The 17173-nt window shown below is 41.5% G+C and overlaps 1 protein-coding gene across 5 annotated transcripts in view; it reads right to left on the bottom strand.

The window, feature by feature from the left end:
• Positions 1-17173, bottom strand: part of WWOX (WW domain containing oxidoreductase) — a 736214-nt gene that overhangs the window by 668414 nt on the left and 50627 nt on the right. For all 5 annotated transcript variants that reach the window (XM_075838647.1, XM_075838646.1, XM_075838648.1 and 2 more), the window contains exon 6: positions 12921-13027. In XM_075838647.1, the coding sequence (XP_075694762.1) occupies positions 12921-13027 (107 nt within the window). The remainder of the gene's footprint in view (positions 1-12920; positions 13028-17173) is intronic.

Here is a 17173-nt window from a genome sequence, read left to right as displayed (position 1 = left end):
CTGTATGGAAAATTAACCCTTGCTTGCCAGTTACTCTACAGTTTACTGCTGATCACTGGGTGTCTTAGCAGTGGGACGCCATCTGATCAGGAAAAAAATGGACAACCTCTAAGATGCTAAATCAATATTGTCAGCATAAGTCGCAAAATTGCATGGTTTATAGGTTCATTTAACCACTTGGCTACTGCTCCTGTCAAGATAAATAACAATGCCAGTGTTTTTATATATCACTTATTTCCTGTCAATCCGCTTACAATTACTAATCACACGGGAAGGTGCGTCAAAGCAGATGGCATTCTGATGTGCCTAGAGCAAAACAAAACACTACGGGACAGCTGGGGTATCAGATCTGCATACGTACAGCTGTGCATACAAGATTCACTCTATAGATCGGAGGGATGGTTAAAATTGTCTTTAAGACCCCCTACCTACTCAGAGAGATCAATATATTCCTGTGAATGTACCAAACCATAACACTAAGCAGTCCACCTGCGCCAACACAGAAGGTTATTAAATATATAATGCAATGACTAGGTTTCTTGGATGGACCATGTAAGATCAGGAAATCTTGGACTGAAAAACAAAAACTTGCATACTATGGAGGTATAAAAGGGCATCATGAGTTCTTCCAAAAACATTCAAAAACATTTGCAAAATCCTATTGCTAAAAATGAATCCATCAGAAACCCAAACATCAATGCTAGCTCAGGGTCCACTTATGATGACAGTATAGACCTAGAATGAATGTAGGAACATTTAGTGTCCTCCAATACAAATTTCTATTCATTAGGGTGAGTTCACATGTAGCGTAAACACTGTGGCTTTTCAGCAACGGATTTCGTTGCAGAAAATCCGCAGCATAATACAGTAGCAGCAAAGTGGATGAGATTTTAACAAATCTCATTAATACTCTGCGTAAATGAGTGGAAAAAACACTCAGAAATTGACCTGCGGTGCTGTTTTTTATTTATTATTATTCTGTTAATTGTATTTGCGTAATCACTGCTTTTTTTATTGTGGGTTTTCCCCATTGAATTCCATGGGGAGGTAAAACCCGCAACAAATAGCAGCAATTCCGCCGCAAAAAATGCAACTCAGGAAAAAGAGATCTTATACTTACCTAGAATTTTGTGTTTCTTCGTCCAGGCCAGCCTCCTGGGATGATGTTTTATCCCATGTAAACGCTGAGCCAATCACAGGCTGCAGGGATTACATGGAATAAAACGTCATCCCAGAAGGCTGGCCTGCAGGCCGGCAGAGGGACGCAACATCATGGCTACGTAAGTATGAGTTTTTTCATTTTTTATGTGCAGTTTTCCGCAGACATTCCGGCCGAAAAACTGCAAAAACCATGTGTGCTTTTACACAGTGAATCCACCCTGTGTGAACATAGCCATATAGCAACATCAACTTCTGTAGCGCCTTACATAGAATAATACTGGAGTATAACTATACAAAATAAGTTATCAGGACTGAACATAACTCAAAATCAGCTCAGTTACATCTGTATGTACTGTAGTAGAAAATTACTATTAATTAAACAGTGAGCTTATAGAAGTGACACACAGGCCAACCATGTCAAACCGTGCTCACCTCTATTCTCAGATTTGTAACTGTGAGGTTATATAAAGTGAAGAAACAAGACTCGAGGTAATTGAACTGGTAATACTGGGGGTCATCAAGGAGTATATATTATACCAGACAAAGCTGGGAACACGCACTTTCATAATTTTTATACAGCAACATATTCTGTAGTCCGCCTTGAAGAAACGTGTTTTCGAGGCATACCCAAAGGGGTTATCCCAGGAATGTTGTTAATAGCGGTTGTAAAGTAATTTGCAGTGTTGACAGCATATAAAAATATCCATGTGCCCCCCTTGGTGGTGCTGCTGCGGCTAATCTGTGCTGCTGACATAGGGGCACTGAGCAGAATCAGTCTGCTTCCCCCTCTGGCAGCTGATAATATAATCCCTTCTTAAGACAGCTCGTTGATCAGCGCTCGTTTGCTCCTGTCACAAGGAGCTATGTATGGGGACGAGCGGTCGTTACTCTGATTGCTCGTCCCCATACATTATCATGTCGGCAGCGCGTCTCCTTGGGAGATGCGCTGCTGACAACTATAATATTTAACCTTTTAAAAACGATACAATCAGCAGAAGAACCTGCGTTTGCTCATTCGTCTGCTGATCGCTGCCCTGTTAACACTGGCCAATTATCGGCAATGAGCGTTCTATGAACTATCGTTTGCCCGATAATTGCCCAGTGTAAAACCCCCTTTACTTTCTCTACAGATACTGCAGGTAATATGGGATCCAAAGTAGTGAAGGTATATACTCTGTGACATCCACAGTATGCACTCCCTTAGAAACCAATGAAAATATAGCAAAATAAAACAAAAAAAGACAGAGTTAGCATGTGCAGTGCTCATATCTGCTGCCAGAGTTGTAGTCTTAACACGCGAAGAAAAAGGATTCTACTCAGCTTTACTACCATTCTTCTGCAGAGGCTCTGGTCCTTCCCTGACAAGCAGGGCAGAAACCCATTCCTATTGGCTGCTCTGCAGTGAACAGAGGATGAGTGGAACAGTGACTAAACATGCGTGTCCACCAGCCTTTAGCTCAGTAGGTGGATGTGCACATTGCTATACAATCTGAACACCAGGTGGCGCAATATTATGTAAGCAAATGTCATAACTTCAATGGATCATATTTTTGGAAATGGCAAACATTATTCATTCTTTATAACCTATACAATGAATATGATATTTAACGGTGGGACTACCCTCTTTAAAACTGGTAATGTTAGGAGCAAGTCTATTGGTCCGACACAGTTTCACAGAATGACTGCAGCACAAGAGTGCAAGGATGTAATACGGACTATGAAATATAGTTGGTTTAGAAATTTAGGGGTAATCTTAGAGCTACGGGGTGTGAAGCTCTTTATTTATATCCTGCCCATAAAAGAGAAATACATACCTACATAGGGTACCGTATGTACACATGCCAAGACATACACAAAATCTTTTAGCCCTAGGATCAGCTGGCACTTAGATAAGTACTGGGGGACCGCAATGTAACAGGTACTATAGAGGAGCACTCTAAGGGCTCAGCATTTTAAGCCATATTTATAATAATTTTAAAGCATAACACACATATTTTACCCAAATAAACTCCTATGTGTTCATAAAAATTCAAATCACAACAAAAGGCAAAAAACAATATTATGGCTTGAACAAAATATGCAGGAAGCACTAGCTGAATACATAATAACCAAAGAGCACAGTTTTAAGGAAAAAAAATGCGGACGGCTGATCTAAATTCTCTGTGTGACAATCAGCTTAATAAAATAACTTTAATTAATTTAAAATGTCAAGTTTTCCATTTGTATAATCAAAATAAATCTAAATGAATTGCTCTGGGGTACGTTCAGCTATAACTGTGCATTGAGTCCCACTGACTGTAGATCTTAACTGCAAAATCTGCGCACTGTATATCCTTTCTTTCTATAGAGAATGTAACAAATCTCCTTTATGATTTAGATCCAGGTTTACAGCGGTTTTCAAACAGACCATAAAAATTATAACATTGAAACTGTATAAACAAGCAGAACAGTGTTTTTACTGTAAAACATGAATGTCGTGTAAATATTTGTCTTTCCCTTCTCTCGGCATCCATAATGAGAGCAGAAAATTCATGCCATATGTTTAGATCGCAATGAGAAACAGAAAGGATTTCAACAATTCATCCACGTGAACGCCAGTGAATCTGCGGCTATGCCGTCCAGGCCCATTTTCTGCCATGGTTAACTCTTGCTGTGCCAAAACCACTGCACCACGTGCTGGTGTCTCCTGAAGATGCTGCCATCTGTTGCAAGAGACACTGGCGTAGGCGTATACAGACATTCATAGCTCGGTTTCATTAACCCATTTCAGAGATTCAGCTCCCTGACCAACACATCTACCGAAATATCCTGGCCATGGCAGATAGGCGTCCCCCTGACACCAAGCGCCTGGGGCATATGCTACACCTGACCCCTAGCTACACTTCTGCATATACAGCATAGAGGGTCCAATAACATAAATGAAAAAGGAGCCACCATTGCTGTTGCTGGTTGATGCCATCACATCCCACCAACCTGGCATACAATACTCAAATGATGGTTGCCCTCGTCAACTTCCTTGCAACACAGTCTCATGTCCATGGCTGCGGGCCGTCAGGTTCACTTTCCTCCTGACGGCTGCAGCCATGGGTCCTCAGGAGACGCCAGCGCTCACTTCCACTCACCTCGGCCGGGTCCCGTTAAGAGCGGGCACGAGCGTGCGCGCGCACCGGTCTTTGATATGTAATGAGCCTATGAGTGCCCTGGACTATAAGAGGGGCCCAGCCCTTTGCTTTGATGCCTGAGCGTTGTTTGTCATATCCTAGTTTGTCTAAGCAAATGGTCTCCCACTTTTTTCCAGTTCCCAGTGTTTCCTGTATCCCGTGCTATCCTGGTCAAGTGCCGTGCTGTGGTCGTGCTGTGCTATATTCCACGCCTGTCCTGCTACTCCACGCCTGACGTCTATCCGCTGCCTAGTCCCAACCGAGCCTGCCTCGCTACTGTCCGAGCTGCCACAGGTACCCTATACGAACTATAGACTGTGACCTGCGCCCTGTTGGCCAGCTGCCATACCGCCAAGGTGGTACGGCCCAGTGGGTCCACGCACCCTACGTGTCACACAGCTAGCCCGAGTTGGGCTCCAATTCCGTTCCATTGGTTGCCTTCAAAGTGAATGTATACAAAAGTGTCTCTGTTATAGAAACTTCCCAAAATAAAACATTGACGGTGGTCCTGGAACTGAAACTCCCACTGATTGTTTGAATACAGGGACTGAAGTGCCCACCAAAGCTCAATGTGAGCAGAAAGGGCTCCATCAGTGGAGGTCTCAGTTCTCTATGTACTATAGTGACCCACTATGCATCAAGAACTACAGCAAACCTAAGCCAACAAGAGAAATACAAACAAATTAACTAATTGTTCCGGTCAGATTTGAGCCATCTTTAGAAATTCACGTACCTTGCTCTACACCAGCCATATACAACCTGTCACATGATCCCAAATAAACTATACCTTTAATTAAATAGGATTAATGAAATTGAAAATAAAAATAAAGATCAGCAACCTCCGAAACTTCTCTAACCTTATCCACACGCTTAGCTCGTTAGCTGCAATACCAGACACAGCCAGTAGACAAGAGTGGCACTGTTTCCAGAAAAAAAGCAGACCCGTTTTTCTAATCTCATACAATACACCTACTTTACACAGCAGGCGATCCCGGAGCATGGGCACCACTTATTGACCATTATTACTCAATGCAGAATTATTCTAGCAGTTTTTAGAACTTTTCACTAATAGAAAGCCAACTATATCTCATGAAGCACACAAACCCTTCAGGCCATTATAGCTTTATAAAAGAAACAGAATGTGCACTTAACGCTAAACCCTCAAGTAAACAGGTTACTGTGTTTGTAAACCAGCTGCATGCCACCACCACTTGCTTGTTCATTACACATGGTCGTTTACCTTTTTATTTTTAATTTGATGTAAATTTGGGAAAACTTAAGTACACATATAATGCCATAAAACAAATATATGTTGACAAATATTTACGTTAAATGCCATACAGTTTTCATTGGTTAGCAAAAGACGTCCACTAAAGAAAATTCCTAGAGCCCACCATAAACCAAAGTCACAATGCTGAAAACCAAAAAACATGGAACACACTGAAAATAGTAGTTCAGACGGCTTTAAAGGGGGTCTACCAGGACAGATGTTCTACTAGACCCCAAAAACTAGCAGGTAGCGATCCCAGCTCCTAGCGGAGAAGGAGCCAAACATTTGCAGTCAGTCTCCATTAAAGTCAATGGCAGATACAGAAACAGCCCAGCTATTTAGGGGGCAGCATGGTGGCTCAGTGGTTAACACTCTTGCCTTGCAGCGCTGGAAACCTGGGTTTAAATCCAACAAAGGACAACATTTCCTGGAGTTTCCATGTCCTCCTTGTGTTTGTGTTGGGGTTTTCCTCCCACAATCCAAAAATATACTTATTAGCATCCTATGAAATTATCCATATCATGTCTGAGAAAATTGAGCTACAATGGGGACAAGGACTGATATGAATGGTGACAATCTCTGTACAGAGCTGTGGAATAAGTTGGTGCTATACTTGTGTGCCCGGGCATGGCTATTTTCAGGATTGGTGGGATTTCCAGCGGTCAGATTTTTTTTATTTTAGGAAAAAATGCTATTCAATATAGAGGTGGCCCAGGAATAGAAAAAGGGTCTGCTGATTTTTCAAATACAGCGCCACGTCTAGCTATGGGTTGTGTCTGGTATTTTCGGCTCATCTCCATTCAAGTGAAAAAAAAAAATGAAGTACAACTCCAGCCACAACCCACAGACAGACGTTTTCCACTAATCCTGGACAACCCCTTTAACCTATTGTAAACAATAAACAGTTAATTAAATATTACATTCGCTGCCTACATAAAGTTGACCCACAGAGTAACACGCTACCTAATAAGAAGCAGCAACCGCATCTACTCCCACCGCTACGTAATCTGCCAAAAACAATAAGCAAACGGTTCACCTTCTGAATATATAATATTTAATCACCGCTGCTGATTTCTCATAAGATTCCATCATGTACGGAAGGAGCAGCCTGTGCAAATAACGGACCGTCAAGTCAATTAAGTTACGTATTGGAAACCATCAGTCCTACTTTACAAAGTATTGATATATTTTTTGTTCCCTTGGCTGCTCGAGGGCTTTTCCACTGCTCAGGATGAGATTTATGTTAGACAATATCTTTCTGATTAAAACAAATCACAGTTTTACTGTTCTAATTTCCTTCTTTTCAGGACAAGAGATATCAAACCAAGCTGAAATCTCGATATTAAGCTGGATCATGCATGAACATAAAAAAACAAAACAAAAACAAACACAAACACAGAAAGAAAGCAACAAAAAGCATGGGACGGACATGGCTCCTTCTTCGTAATCACTTCCAAAGGAAACGCAATGATGGTGTAGAACTTTTGTCGTATTGTCTTCGATGGCGGAGGCGTGAGCCGGCTGGGATTGGAATCCAACCTGGCAATTAACTGAATGGAACGAGAAGACGGGCTAATTTTTGTTTTCACCCGCAGCTATTAGTTATAAATCTTTCTGTATGGATATATTTACGATTACAAACAGTCTTTTTCCTTCAATATCTTTGATGAAGGATAACGTCAAGAAATGACTGCTCGAATTAGAGGAAAAAGATATATAAAATAATATCAATCATGATTTTCCTTCCTTTTTCAATAATCATATGGGGAAAATAAAAGAAATAAACAACGTCGCTCCGTCAACATTAATGAAATCTATATTTTCTACAACAGAGGTGGGTAGTGCAATAACCCACTTTGAGATCAATAGATTGACACGGAATTGTCTGAAATTGCCACTTAATAGAAGAAATTGAGCATTCTTCACTATCTGTCACATAAATATTTTTACAGACGTTTCCAGAATATTGAAATTTTTCTTAATTTAAAAATAAAAAAAAAATTGTTTGAAAAACTATTCCACATATAAGTAATACTATTTTGCATATACACTCCACATATGGTGAGAATGTCTACTTATGTGTTAATTTTTTTTATCTAGGTATAAGGGATGTATTTTGCTTGTTTATTGCAAATTTTTTTTGTATTAAAAAAAATAAAAAGGCCATGTCTGGTGGGTCCACAACATATTATTATGGGTAATTATTGACGATTAAATAAGTATGATTTCTACCATCAATACCTTATGACAAAAAGTTACCTTAGTTACCTAAAGGACCTTCAGACCAGAAATCCCCAAAATTTTAAGCATCTTCTAACAAACTAGCACCTAAAGAATCCTGTGGTTCTCGGTATTCAGGTGCTCCGGGCGGACTATCAGACTCAAACCATATAAAGCAGCCTAAAACTAATAATAAAAAATGATAATAAAACTCCTGTGAAGTCGAGCACTAGTCATTTCTGGCCTGTCCTGAGAAGACAGTCTGATAAGTCGCATTCAGTGGCTTTTCTAACCTATAACTTACCATACTCTTGAATACACTTGCATAATAGGGTCTGCAATTCCCGCTCAGGGATGTATTATGTAGTCGAACCCTTTATGAGCAGGAGCTATTCTCATAACAGACCAGGGCAATGTTAAAGAAATGTAATCCCCATTGTGAGTCTGTCAGCAGAATACAAGGCTCATTTATGTACAGAGCGCAACTTTCCTAACTATAGTTTAGGTCGAGTGATCTCCATTACTGAAGAAAATGCACATAATTGCAAATAACGCCATCAATATTTTGCATGTCCAATTACGAAATAACTGGTAATAGTGCGAATGCTGGAGCCCCGCTGAAAGCCACACCAGTATGTTATGTAGAATGCAGCGCTACAGGTCGCACGAAAAAAAATTTAGATTTTTGTTTTTATAAACAAGTCACAGCACACCCCCTTTCTTAAAAAAAAAAAAAAATGAATGCAGAGTTTCATAAATATGGCGTTCTTTCCAATGAAATTTACATGGAAAACTGGCGCAATCTAATTTCCCCATCTGTTAGGGTGGCTTTCTACGTACCAAATTTTTGTACAATACAAATATTTCTGATTGCATCGTACAATTGCCATAGTGTGTAAACGGGCTACTGCGATGCCGCAACACTTTTAAACTGATTGCCACTAAAAGTGATCGTACATGCTGCTAAAGAACGCACTAAATCGTGTGTGTGTGTGTGTATATATCATATATATATATATATATATATATAGAGAGAAAAACATAGAACGCAGTATCGGCACCAGGACTTCAAGATGATTATATTGTATATATATATATATACACACACACATATATGTTTATATAAATATATGTATATGTGTGTGTGTGTGTGTATATATATATATATATATATATATATATATATATATAAAAAAGAAATCCTGCCTTACGCTCACTAGGATCAATTTTATAAGTAGCCAAGAGACACAATAGTATGGAGTACACAAAAGAAAGCCGCACAAAACATGGGGAGGACTACAAACTCTATGCAGTGGTCAGAGATGTGAGGAAAGATCCTGTGGCATTTTTAGGGCCAAGTTCCCATTTGATCCCTATAGGTCTCTCTTGGAGTGAAGTCGTGAAACGAGACTAAAATGACCCGAAGCTAGTCTGGGCTCTGAGGAGTGCCACAGACCCTTTTTATTCTACCAGTCGTGGGGGTCTCAGCAGCCTCTCCCCCCACTAACGCTATCTTCTAACATGTCTCTTTGACATATGACATTTACTTCTATGGCTATGTTCACACGGAGTATTTTGGGGGAGGAATATCTGCCTCAAAATTCCGTTTGGAACTTTGAGGCAGATATTCCTCTCCCTGCACGCAGATTTTCGCGCCGTTTTTCGCCCGCGGCCATTGAGCGCCGCGGGCATAAAACAGTGAGAAATAACCTTTCTCCTGCCTCCCATTGAAGTCAATGGGAGGTCAGAGGCGGAAGCGCCCGAAGATAGAGCATGTCGCTTCTTTTTCCCGCGAGGCAGTTTTACTGCTCGCGGGAAAAAGACGCCGACGCCTCCCATTGAAATCAATGGGTGGCGTTCTCGGGCCGTTTTTGCCGAGTTTTGCGACGCGGTTTCCTCGTCAAAAAACTCGGCAAAATACCCCGTGTGAACATAGCCTATATGTGCCTAAAAACAAAAAGGCATAAAACAAAAAAATCCTCTTTATCTATTTAATATATTGAGACACAAGATACCAGATAATTTTCCATCCCAATAGATACAAAGGATTTCCAGGATAACACTATATTTCCTCACGGAATGCAATGTATATTTCCGACATCCTGTAATTAATCAACAGATTTTCTCCTGGCGATATAGAGCGAGTAATCAAAGTTCAGTAATAACTTATTCTTTCTGCTCCAGCACCTGCATTTCATTTGTTTATTTTTGCAGTCTTGGAAATCTGAAGGACTGTCAAAGTGCCATAATATTAGCACAATAATCAAAGTTAATTAGCCCCTCTCAATAAACAACAACAAAGCCATTACAAAAAAATCCACTGACGGCTTTGTCTCCGTTAATCGGTGGACACATGAAATTGTTTTCCTAAAGAGAGAGGAAACAAATCCCTTAGAAGTGGCAAATGGCAGGGTTTTGAAAAGTACTTATAGACACAATATGCTGCCACTTAATGCTGGAGGCCTGGGAGAACGTGTATGAGATACGAGAGCCACCTGCTGCCTGAACGGATCTTGGCGCGCTCATAAAAGCTAGAGGAACGGTCCACTCTTTCAGCGCCGGATGGTTTGTAGGGGAATGTATTTCAAGGTAAAATATAGACTGATACGAAACAATGTACAGTAAACTATCGCCACATAAGAAAAATGAAAAGGTTAATATTAAATTTTCAGTTTACCAACATCAAGTCCGTTTATAAAGTAAAAAATCCCCCACTCTTTTGTCATTTGTATCCAAAATTAGAGTGGTTTTCCCCATCTTAGACATTGATGGCCTATCCCCATGTCTGATAGGTGGGGGTCACAACTCTGGGACTGTCATTTTTTGTAACTTCCAAAGACATGAATAGAAAGTTAGGGTATGTTCACACGGCTTATTTTCAACCATTTTTGGTCGGTAAATGCCCCCAAAAACATCTGCCCATTGATTTCAATAGGAAAAACGGCGTGTCGTTCCCACAGGGAGTTTTCTCACGTGCCGTTTGTAAAAACGGCTCGTAAAAAAACGCCCCGTAAAAAAGAAATGATTGTCACTTCTTGAGCTGTTTTTGGAGGAGTTTTTCATTGACTCAATAGAAAAACAGATCCAAAAACGGCTGTAAAAAAACGCCGCAAAAAATGCAAGTTGCTTAAAAAACATCTGAAAATCAGAGGCGGTTTTCGCTTGAAAACAGCTCCGTATTTTATGGTTGTTTTTGGTTTGAACATTCCCTCACTCTCCATGTGCGGCCACCTCGCCATTCATTCTATAACTGGCAGAATGGGAAATCGGGTGACTCCTGATACCCTCATCTTTTGGGAAAACCGGAGTTTCCTAAAAACCACCAACTCATCAGATATTTGTGGCATATTCTGAGGATATGCCATACACGTCTGAGATAGAAAATCGCCTTTAACATAGTAAAAATGTTTTTAATATATGTTAGTGGTTTCTGCCTGCAATCTCCATAACTTCATACATTTTGAGAGCCACTGATATTCTGTTTCAGGCTTTTATCATGTGTATGTGTGCCTCCCAGTTATACATGCTGGATGTGAGCTCTGTGTGTTCAAAATGCTGCTGCCGTCACTTGCTTCCATGTTTCAGCACAGCTTCATTCTTGTACTGCTGCCCCCTTCTACAGCCCATGAGCGATCTCTTCTCCCTTGTCCTGACAGACACAGATGCTGAGGAGTGTGTGTCTTCCCCCTCTTTCCCCAAGCAGACTCTGTTCTTTCCTCTCTGCACACAGATATACAGCCTGTGTAATTCACTACCTCCCCCTGTGTGATTTCCTCCCAATCTACACTCGGATTCAGTACAGCCTTTGTAATCTACCCTCCCTGAACCCTCTGGTGCTTTCCTCCCTCTCCACACTCTGATTTGCTGTGTATAACCTGCTTCCCCTCCCTGCTGCCATCTCTAACACTGAGAGAAGGGAGGTGGGGGAGCAGAGTGATGACAAAGCCAGGAGCAGTGTGTTGTCGGATCTATGTCAGAATGTGCAGAACCACCAGCTAGGCTAAAAAGAGTTACACTGACTACAACAGCAAAATGGTAGGACATTTTTAATGGAGACTGTTTAGAAAGTTGCTTAATTTTGCATTAAAGAAGCAAATGAAAAAAAATAAATAAAAAAAGTCAGTACAAAAGGTGTCAGCATCCTTTAATGTTTATAAAGAATTTGCATGAACTCCATTTACATTGAACAGAACTGTACATAGGGGTTTTCTGGTCGGGACAGGCCCTTTTTATTGACCACTTCCCACCACTCTGGTGACTTATTGATGGCTGGGGTCCCACTGCTGGCAATGCTTATTTTATGAAACAATACATGATGCGCATTGACTGTCCACTGCTTCAGTTGGCACTGGTGGATCTTCAGAGCAGAGGTGAAAGCCTGACTTGGCTTTGCTCTGCCTAAAAGGGAGGTTCAAATCAGGGGACCCCTCTATATTTTCAATATGGCTCAGGCCTTATTAACACGAACGTGTCCGTTTTGCACGCGCAAAGAATGCTGCGTTTTGTGCGCGCAAAAGCTCAGTGTGGCATCTGTATATGGTGCGTGGCTGCGTGATTTTCGTGCAGCCGGCATCATCATGACACTCTGTGTTTATGTTTACAAACATAAAAGCAGAAGGTGCTTTTCTGTTTTCATTCATTCTTTTTACTACTGTAGCGCGAATCACGCACGGCACCCGGAGTGCTTCCGTGTGCTGATCGCGATTTGCACGCACCCATTGACTTCAATGGGTGCGTGCTGTGCGAAAAACAGGCAAGTATAGGACATGTCGTGAGTTTTACGCAGCGCACATACGCTGCGTGAAAATCAATGACAGTCTGACATACTAACATAGGTCCGTGCGACGCGCGTGATTTTCACGGGCGTATAACACGTTCGTGTGAATAAGGCCTTAATATAAACAAAGACAGAACATCTATAACAGGCAAGTGTCTTCATTTTAGTATCATATTGTATAGTCTCCCTAGTCTTAATTGAGTAGCCCATTAAGAGATTAAACACTATTTTATACTGGACAACAGCAGCAACATTAGGGTTTCACATTGCCCTAATGTATTGTTTTATTATTTACATGTATATGATAATGTACGGAAGTAGGTTGACTTACCCATTCATCTATAATCAGACGCTTGGCTTCATTCGCTTTTTGGAGATTCCTGCATGCCAGGATCACAAGTGCACCATGAAGAGCTAAGGAACGTGCCGTCTCAAATCCTGTAGGGGGTCAAATCAAAAACAGAATCAGATTGTTCCAACACCTATAGTGCTAAAGTGATGACAATACATTGCATAGACCTTTTTTTTTAGTTACGAATCAATAGCACAAGAGAACATGGTGTATATACCAACAAAATAATTGCTCATGTATGCAACCAGCAAACATGCACAATCCTTAAATATCCGCTTACTCCATTACTGATAAAATATGATGTGTTATTTAAGATTGAGAGCAACTGCATTCAACATAGAAGCGCCAGCTTTTGCCAAAGTATGCAGGTTTGGGCAAGAGCTAAAGACAGAATTATTCCAGGACTGAGACGAAAAAACAGAGGGATCCAGCGATTCGTGGCATAACAAGGAAACACTCGGTTTCCACTTTATTGGAAATAAGCAAACAAAAGTTTTGAAAGAAACACTAGGAGAGAAAACAAGGTGGTGGTATGTGGCAAATAGATTAGCCTACGCGTTTCAAGCACTAGCTGTGCTCTTAATCATGGCTAGGTCAAGTCACTCGCTGCGGGACAACTGTCCCGCACTGCAATCATGTTTTCAGTACAGGACAGTAGTTCCATAGGTAGCAATTGTAGCAGGGTGTAATTTTCTAATATATGCTTTGTCCCAATTCTTTCTCCAAAAAATATTGCATGGCTTGCTAATAAGCAGCGCTGGACATATAGGAGACCACATGCCATTCAGGAGTACTGCACAAAGACTGTATTTTTTTCATGTGCTTCCCTACATATTCACCACTGCCCCACGCAAGCCCTGTAAGTGGCAGACTCAGGGCCGAAACAAGACAAGTTTCAGATTGCACCCCATCACCCTCAGTTCAGCATGATAGCTGTCGAATGAACAATCTTCAACTAATAGCTATCGTCCCTGCTTCACCCAGTAACATGAACATTTAGCTCTGACCCGTCGAGGCATGGACTTCACAAGACCACTTAAGGTGTCCGGTAGTATCTGGCACCGAGATGTTAGCAGCAGTTCCAATAAGTCCTTTAAGTAACAAGGTGGAAGCTCCATGAATTGGACTAGTTTTTCCAGCACATCCCACTGATGCTCTATCAGAATGGGATCTGGGAAATTTGGAGGTCAAGTCAACACTGAATTCTCTGTCATGTTCATCAAACTACTGCTAAACAATTGCCGAGAGCCTCACATTCCCTTCGTTGGTTTGTCGTTTTCCCATAGTGCATCCTAGTGTCATCTCTTCCTTGTTGTCCTTCCGTAAAACACTTTAGGTAGGTATGAACCACTGTATAGTGGGAACACCCCATAAGACCTGCTGTTTTGGACATGCTCTGACCCAGTAGTTTAGCCATCACAATTTGGAACTTGTCAAAATCGCTCAGATCCTTACACTTCTTTAATTTTTCCTGCTTCCAACACATTAAGGCGGGATTCACACGACAGGGTCCCGCCCGAGCCAGAGTGTCGGCCGGTAAAATTGGCCATTTTGCCCGGCAGGTTTGCATAAGGTTTTGCATCCGTTCCGGGCAGATCTGGACAGTGACATCAGCGGCAACTCCTGAAGGGGAATCCCTATGTGTTCGGGGATTCCGCTTCAGGAGTTTCCCCTGATGTCACTGCCCAGATATGGACAGAGACATCAAGCGCTCTGTCCAGGCGTGGAATCCCCAAAAACACGGGGATTCCGCTCCTTCAAGGAGCTAAAGTAGGGCTAGCACATAGCAGAGCGGGGAGATACCTCCCTGCTCTGCTATAGTGGCGTCGCTACAGTAGTAGCAGCCGCAGCAGCAGCAGCTGCTAGCGGCGCCATGGAAGGTGTCGCCGGGCCAGGGCGCTTTTAAAACAAGCAGGAGAAGGGAGCCAGCGCAGCGCTCCCTCCACCTGCTGTACACCACGGCCCTGCAACACAGTCTCCAGCGTAGCCATTCGTCCGAATGGCAGCAACTCCTCCTCCTCACATGCACTCTGCGCTGTGAGGAGGAGATAGAGCGCAAGCCACGGAAAACCCGGCCATCACTCGGGACACATTCCGGTGATGTCCGTGTATTACCCGGCCCCATAGACTTCTATGGGGGCCGGGCACCCGGCCGAAAATAGAGCATGTCCTATTTTTTGACGGCCGGTTTTCCCGGCCGTCAAGAAATCGGTCGTGTAAATAGCCCCATTAGGGGTCTATTATTCCTAATGCAGCCGGATGCCGGGAAACCCTGTCGTGTGAATAAGGCCTAACTTTAAGAACTGACTGTTCACTAGCTTCCTAATATAAATGACCCTTTGACAGGCGCCATTGTCATGAGATAATCAATGGTATTTCCTTCATCTGTCAGTGGCTTTAATGTTATCTCTGAATGGTGTAGGCATTAAGGTAGAAAACATTTCCCTATCCATAAATAAGCACTTGTCTTGTCCACCTACCCCTTGTCCCAGGCCTGGGCAGACTCAGGACAGGGGCATAATTAAAAGTTGCACCCCTCCCCAATTACTATAAACTAAGCAATGATTTTTACAAGTATAGGACGACCCCTTTCAAAGAATAGGATAGAATCCGGGAGAAATCTACTTGCGATTTCTCACAATCAAATGATGTTCTGCCCACATAAAAGTAAAATAAAATTCCCTGCAAAGCTTGGTCTCGGGAATGCTGAGTTGCAACAATGCTTGTAGAAAATGCTCATTGCTGAGACAGGTGTATAAAGACACCCTTGGATCTCGCTTGGATCGCTACTGTATAGACATGCAGAAAATTTACTGTTGAATTAACTGGGTTAACTGGATTATTCTAAATTTACCGAGTAAACTCATGCCGTTTCTCACACACACTCTGGGGACTCATTCATTGTTGTGTACCGTACACTACTTCAAATAAAAGCATTCAAAAATTTAGTGCGGTCTGCAAGATTGATGAAGAAACCATATGTTCCCTATTAAACGGAGAAAGGCAAAAATGTGTAATTACGTTGTTTAATGTACTTAGCAAATATTTAGAACTAGTCTATGGAAATCCACTAAAGTGATTAGGAATTATGATGCACAACGAGATAATGCAGGGGGGGTTTTTGTGCCGCTTTTTTCTTAACGTGACACGGCAAGAAACGGGCATTAGAAGAGATAAGTGCCATTTTAAAATAATAATCATAATAAAAACAACCGATTACAATCAGCAAAAAGGCAGAAATGTCATAATTTCAGGAAATGTTGCAAAAATCTGCAAAGTTTATATCGTCATAATGCTTGAGAAAGGGGGGGGGGAAGCACTAAGAGTTTAATTGCTTAGTCAAAGAGTTTATGGATGTTCTCACAAAAGTGAGAAAGAACTTGGATTAATTAAAATGCTGCAGGGTCCGTGATATCCTAAGGCTGGCTTGAGATGCGGATATTGGCAGACATGGATTTCCTTGTGCGATAAGTTCTCTATTGAAAGACAATCACTGTCAAACATGTGACCTTAACCTCTGTAGTGTTACAGTAAACATTACATTACCTTTTCCTTACAGTGTCCTGCCATAAGAGAGAGCACGTACCCCTAAAAAACAATCTGATTTTGCTTAAAGGTGACCTGTCATGTTGCAAATGCAGTCCAATCTGCAGGCATGTTATAGAGCAGAGAGAGCCGAGCAGATTGATATATACATTTGTAGGAAAAGATTTAGTAGAACTTGTAATATATTCATCTAGACCACTGCTCAATCGTGCAGAGTCCAGTGGGCGGTCCTACTCCGTGATTGACAGCTATCTCTGTATGCACACTGGACTCCTACACAGAATGAACAGAGGATAAGATCAATAAATTACAAGTTCTACTAAATAGTTTCCCACAAAACGATATATCAATTTGCTCAGCTTCTCCTTCTCTATAACATAAGGCCCGCAGATAAGTTTTTTCATGGTGACAGGTTCCCTTTAAATTGAATATATTCAATATTCCAAATGTTTATGAGAAAATGTAGCAGAGGAAAATTGGTCAGATATATAGTCTTTTTAGCACCACATTGTGATATTACTGTGTGGTTTTACATTGGTGTACAAGTTAAACTACTACATTGTCATCTCAGTATACACAATCATATAAAACCAATGTGTGTCCATTTATTTCAATGAATACAGGAGTCCTTTAAAGAGGACCTGTCACTAGATCATATTAAGTCGAACTGGTTTACTGACCTGAAA

This window comes from Rhinoderma darwinii, chromosome 9, assembly GCF_050947455.1.
Source record: "Rhinoderma darwinii isolate aRhiDar2 chromosome 9, aRhiDar2.hap1, whole genome shotgun sequence".
In the NCBI taxonomy this organism is placed as follows: Eukaryota; Metazoa; Chordata; class Amphibia; order Anura; family Rhinodermatidae; genus Rhinoderma; species Rhinoderma darwinii.
This window is presented reverse-complemented; position numbering and strand designations above follow the sequence as displayed.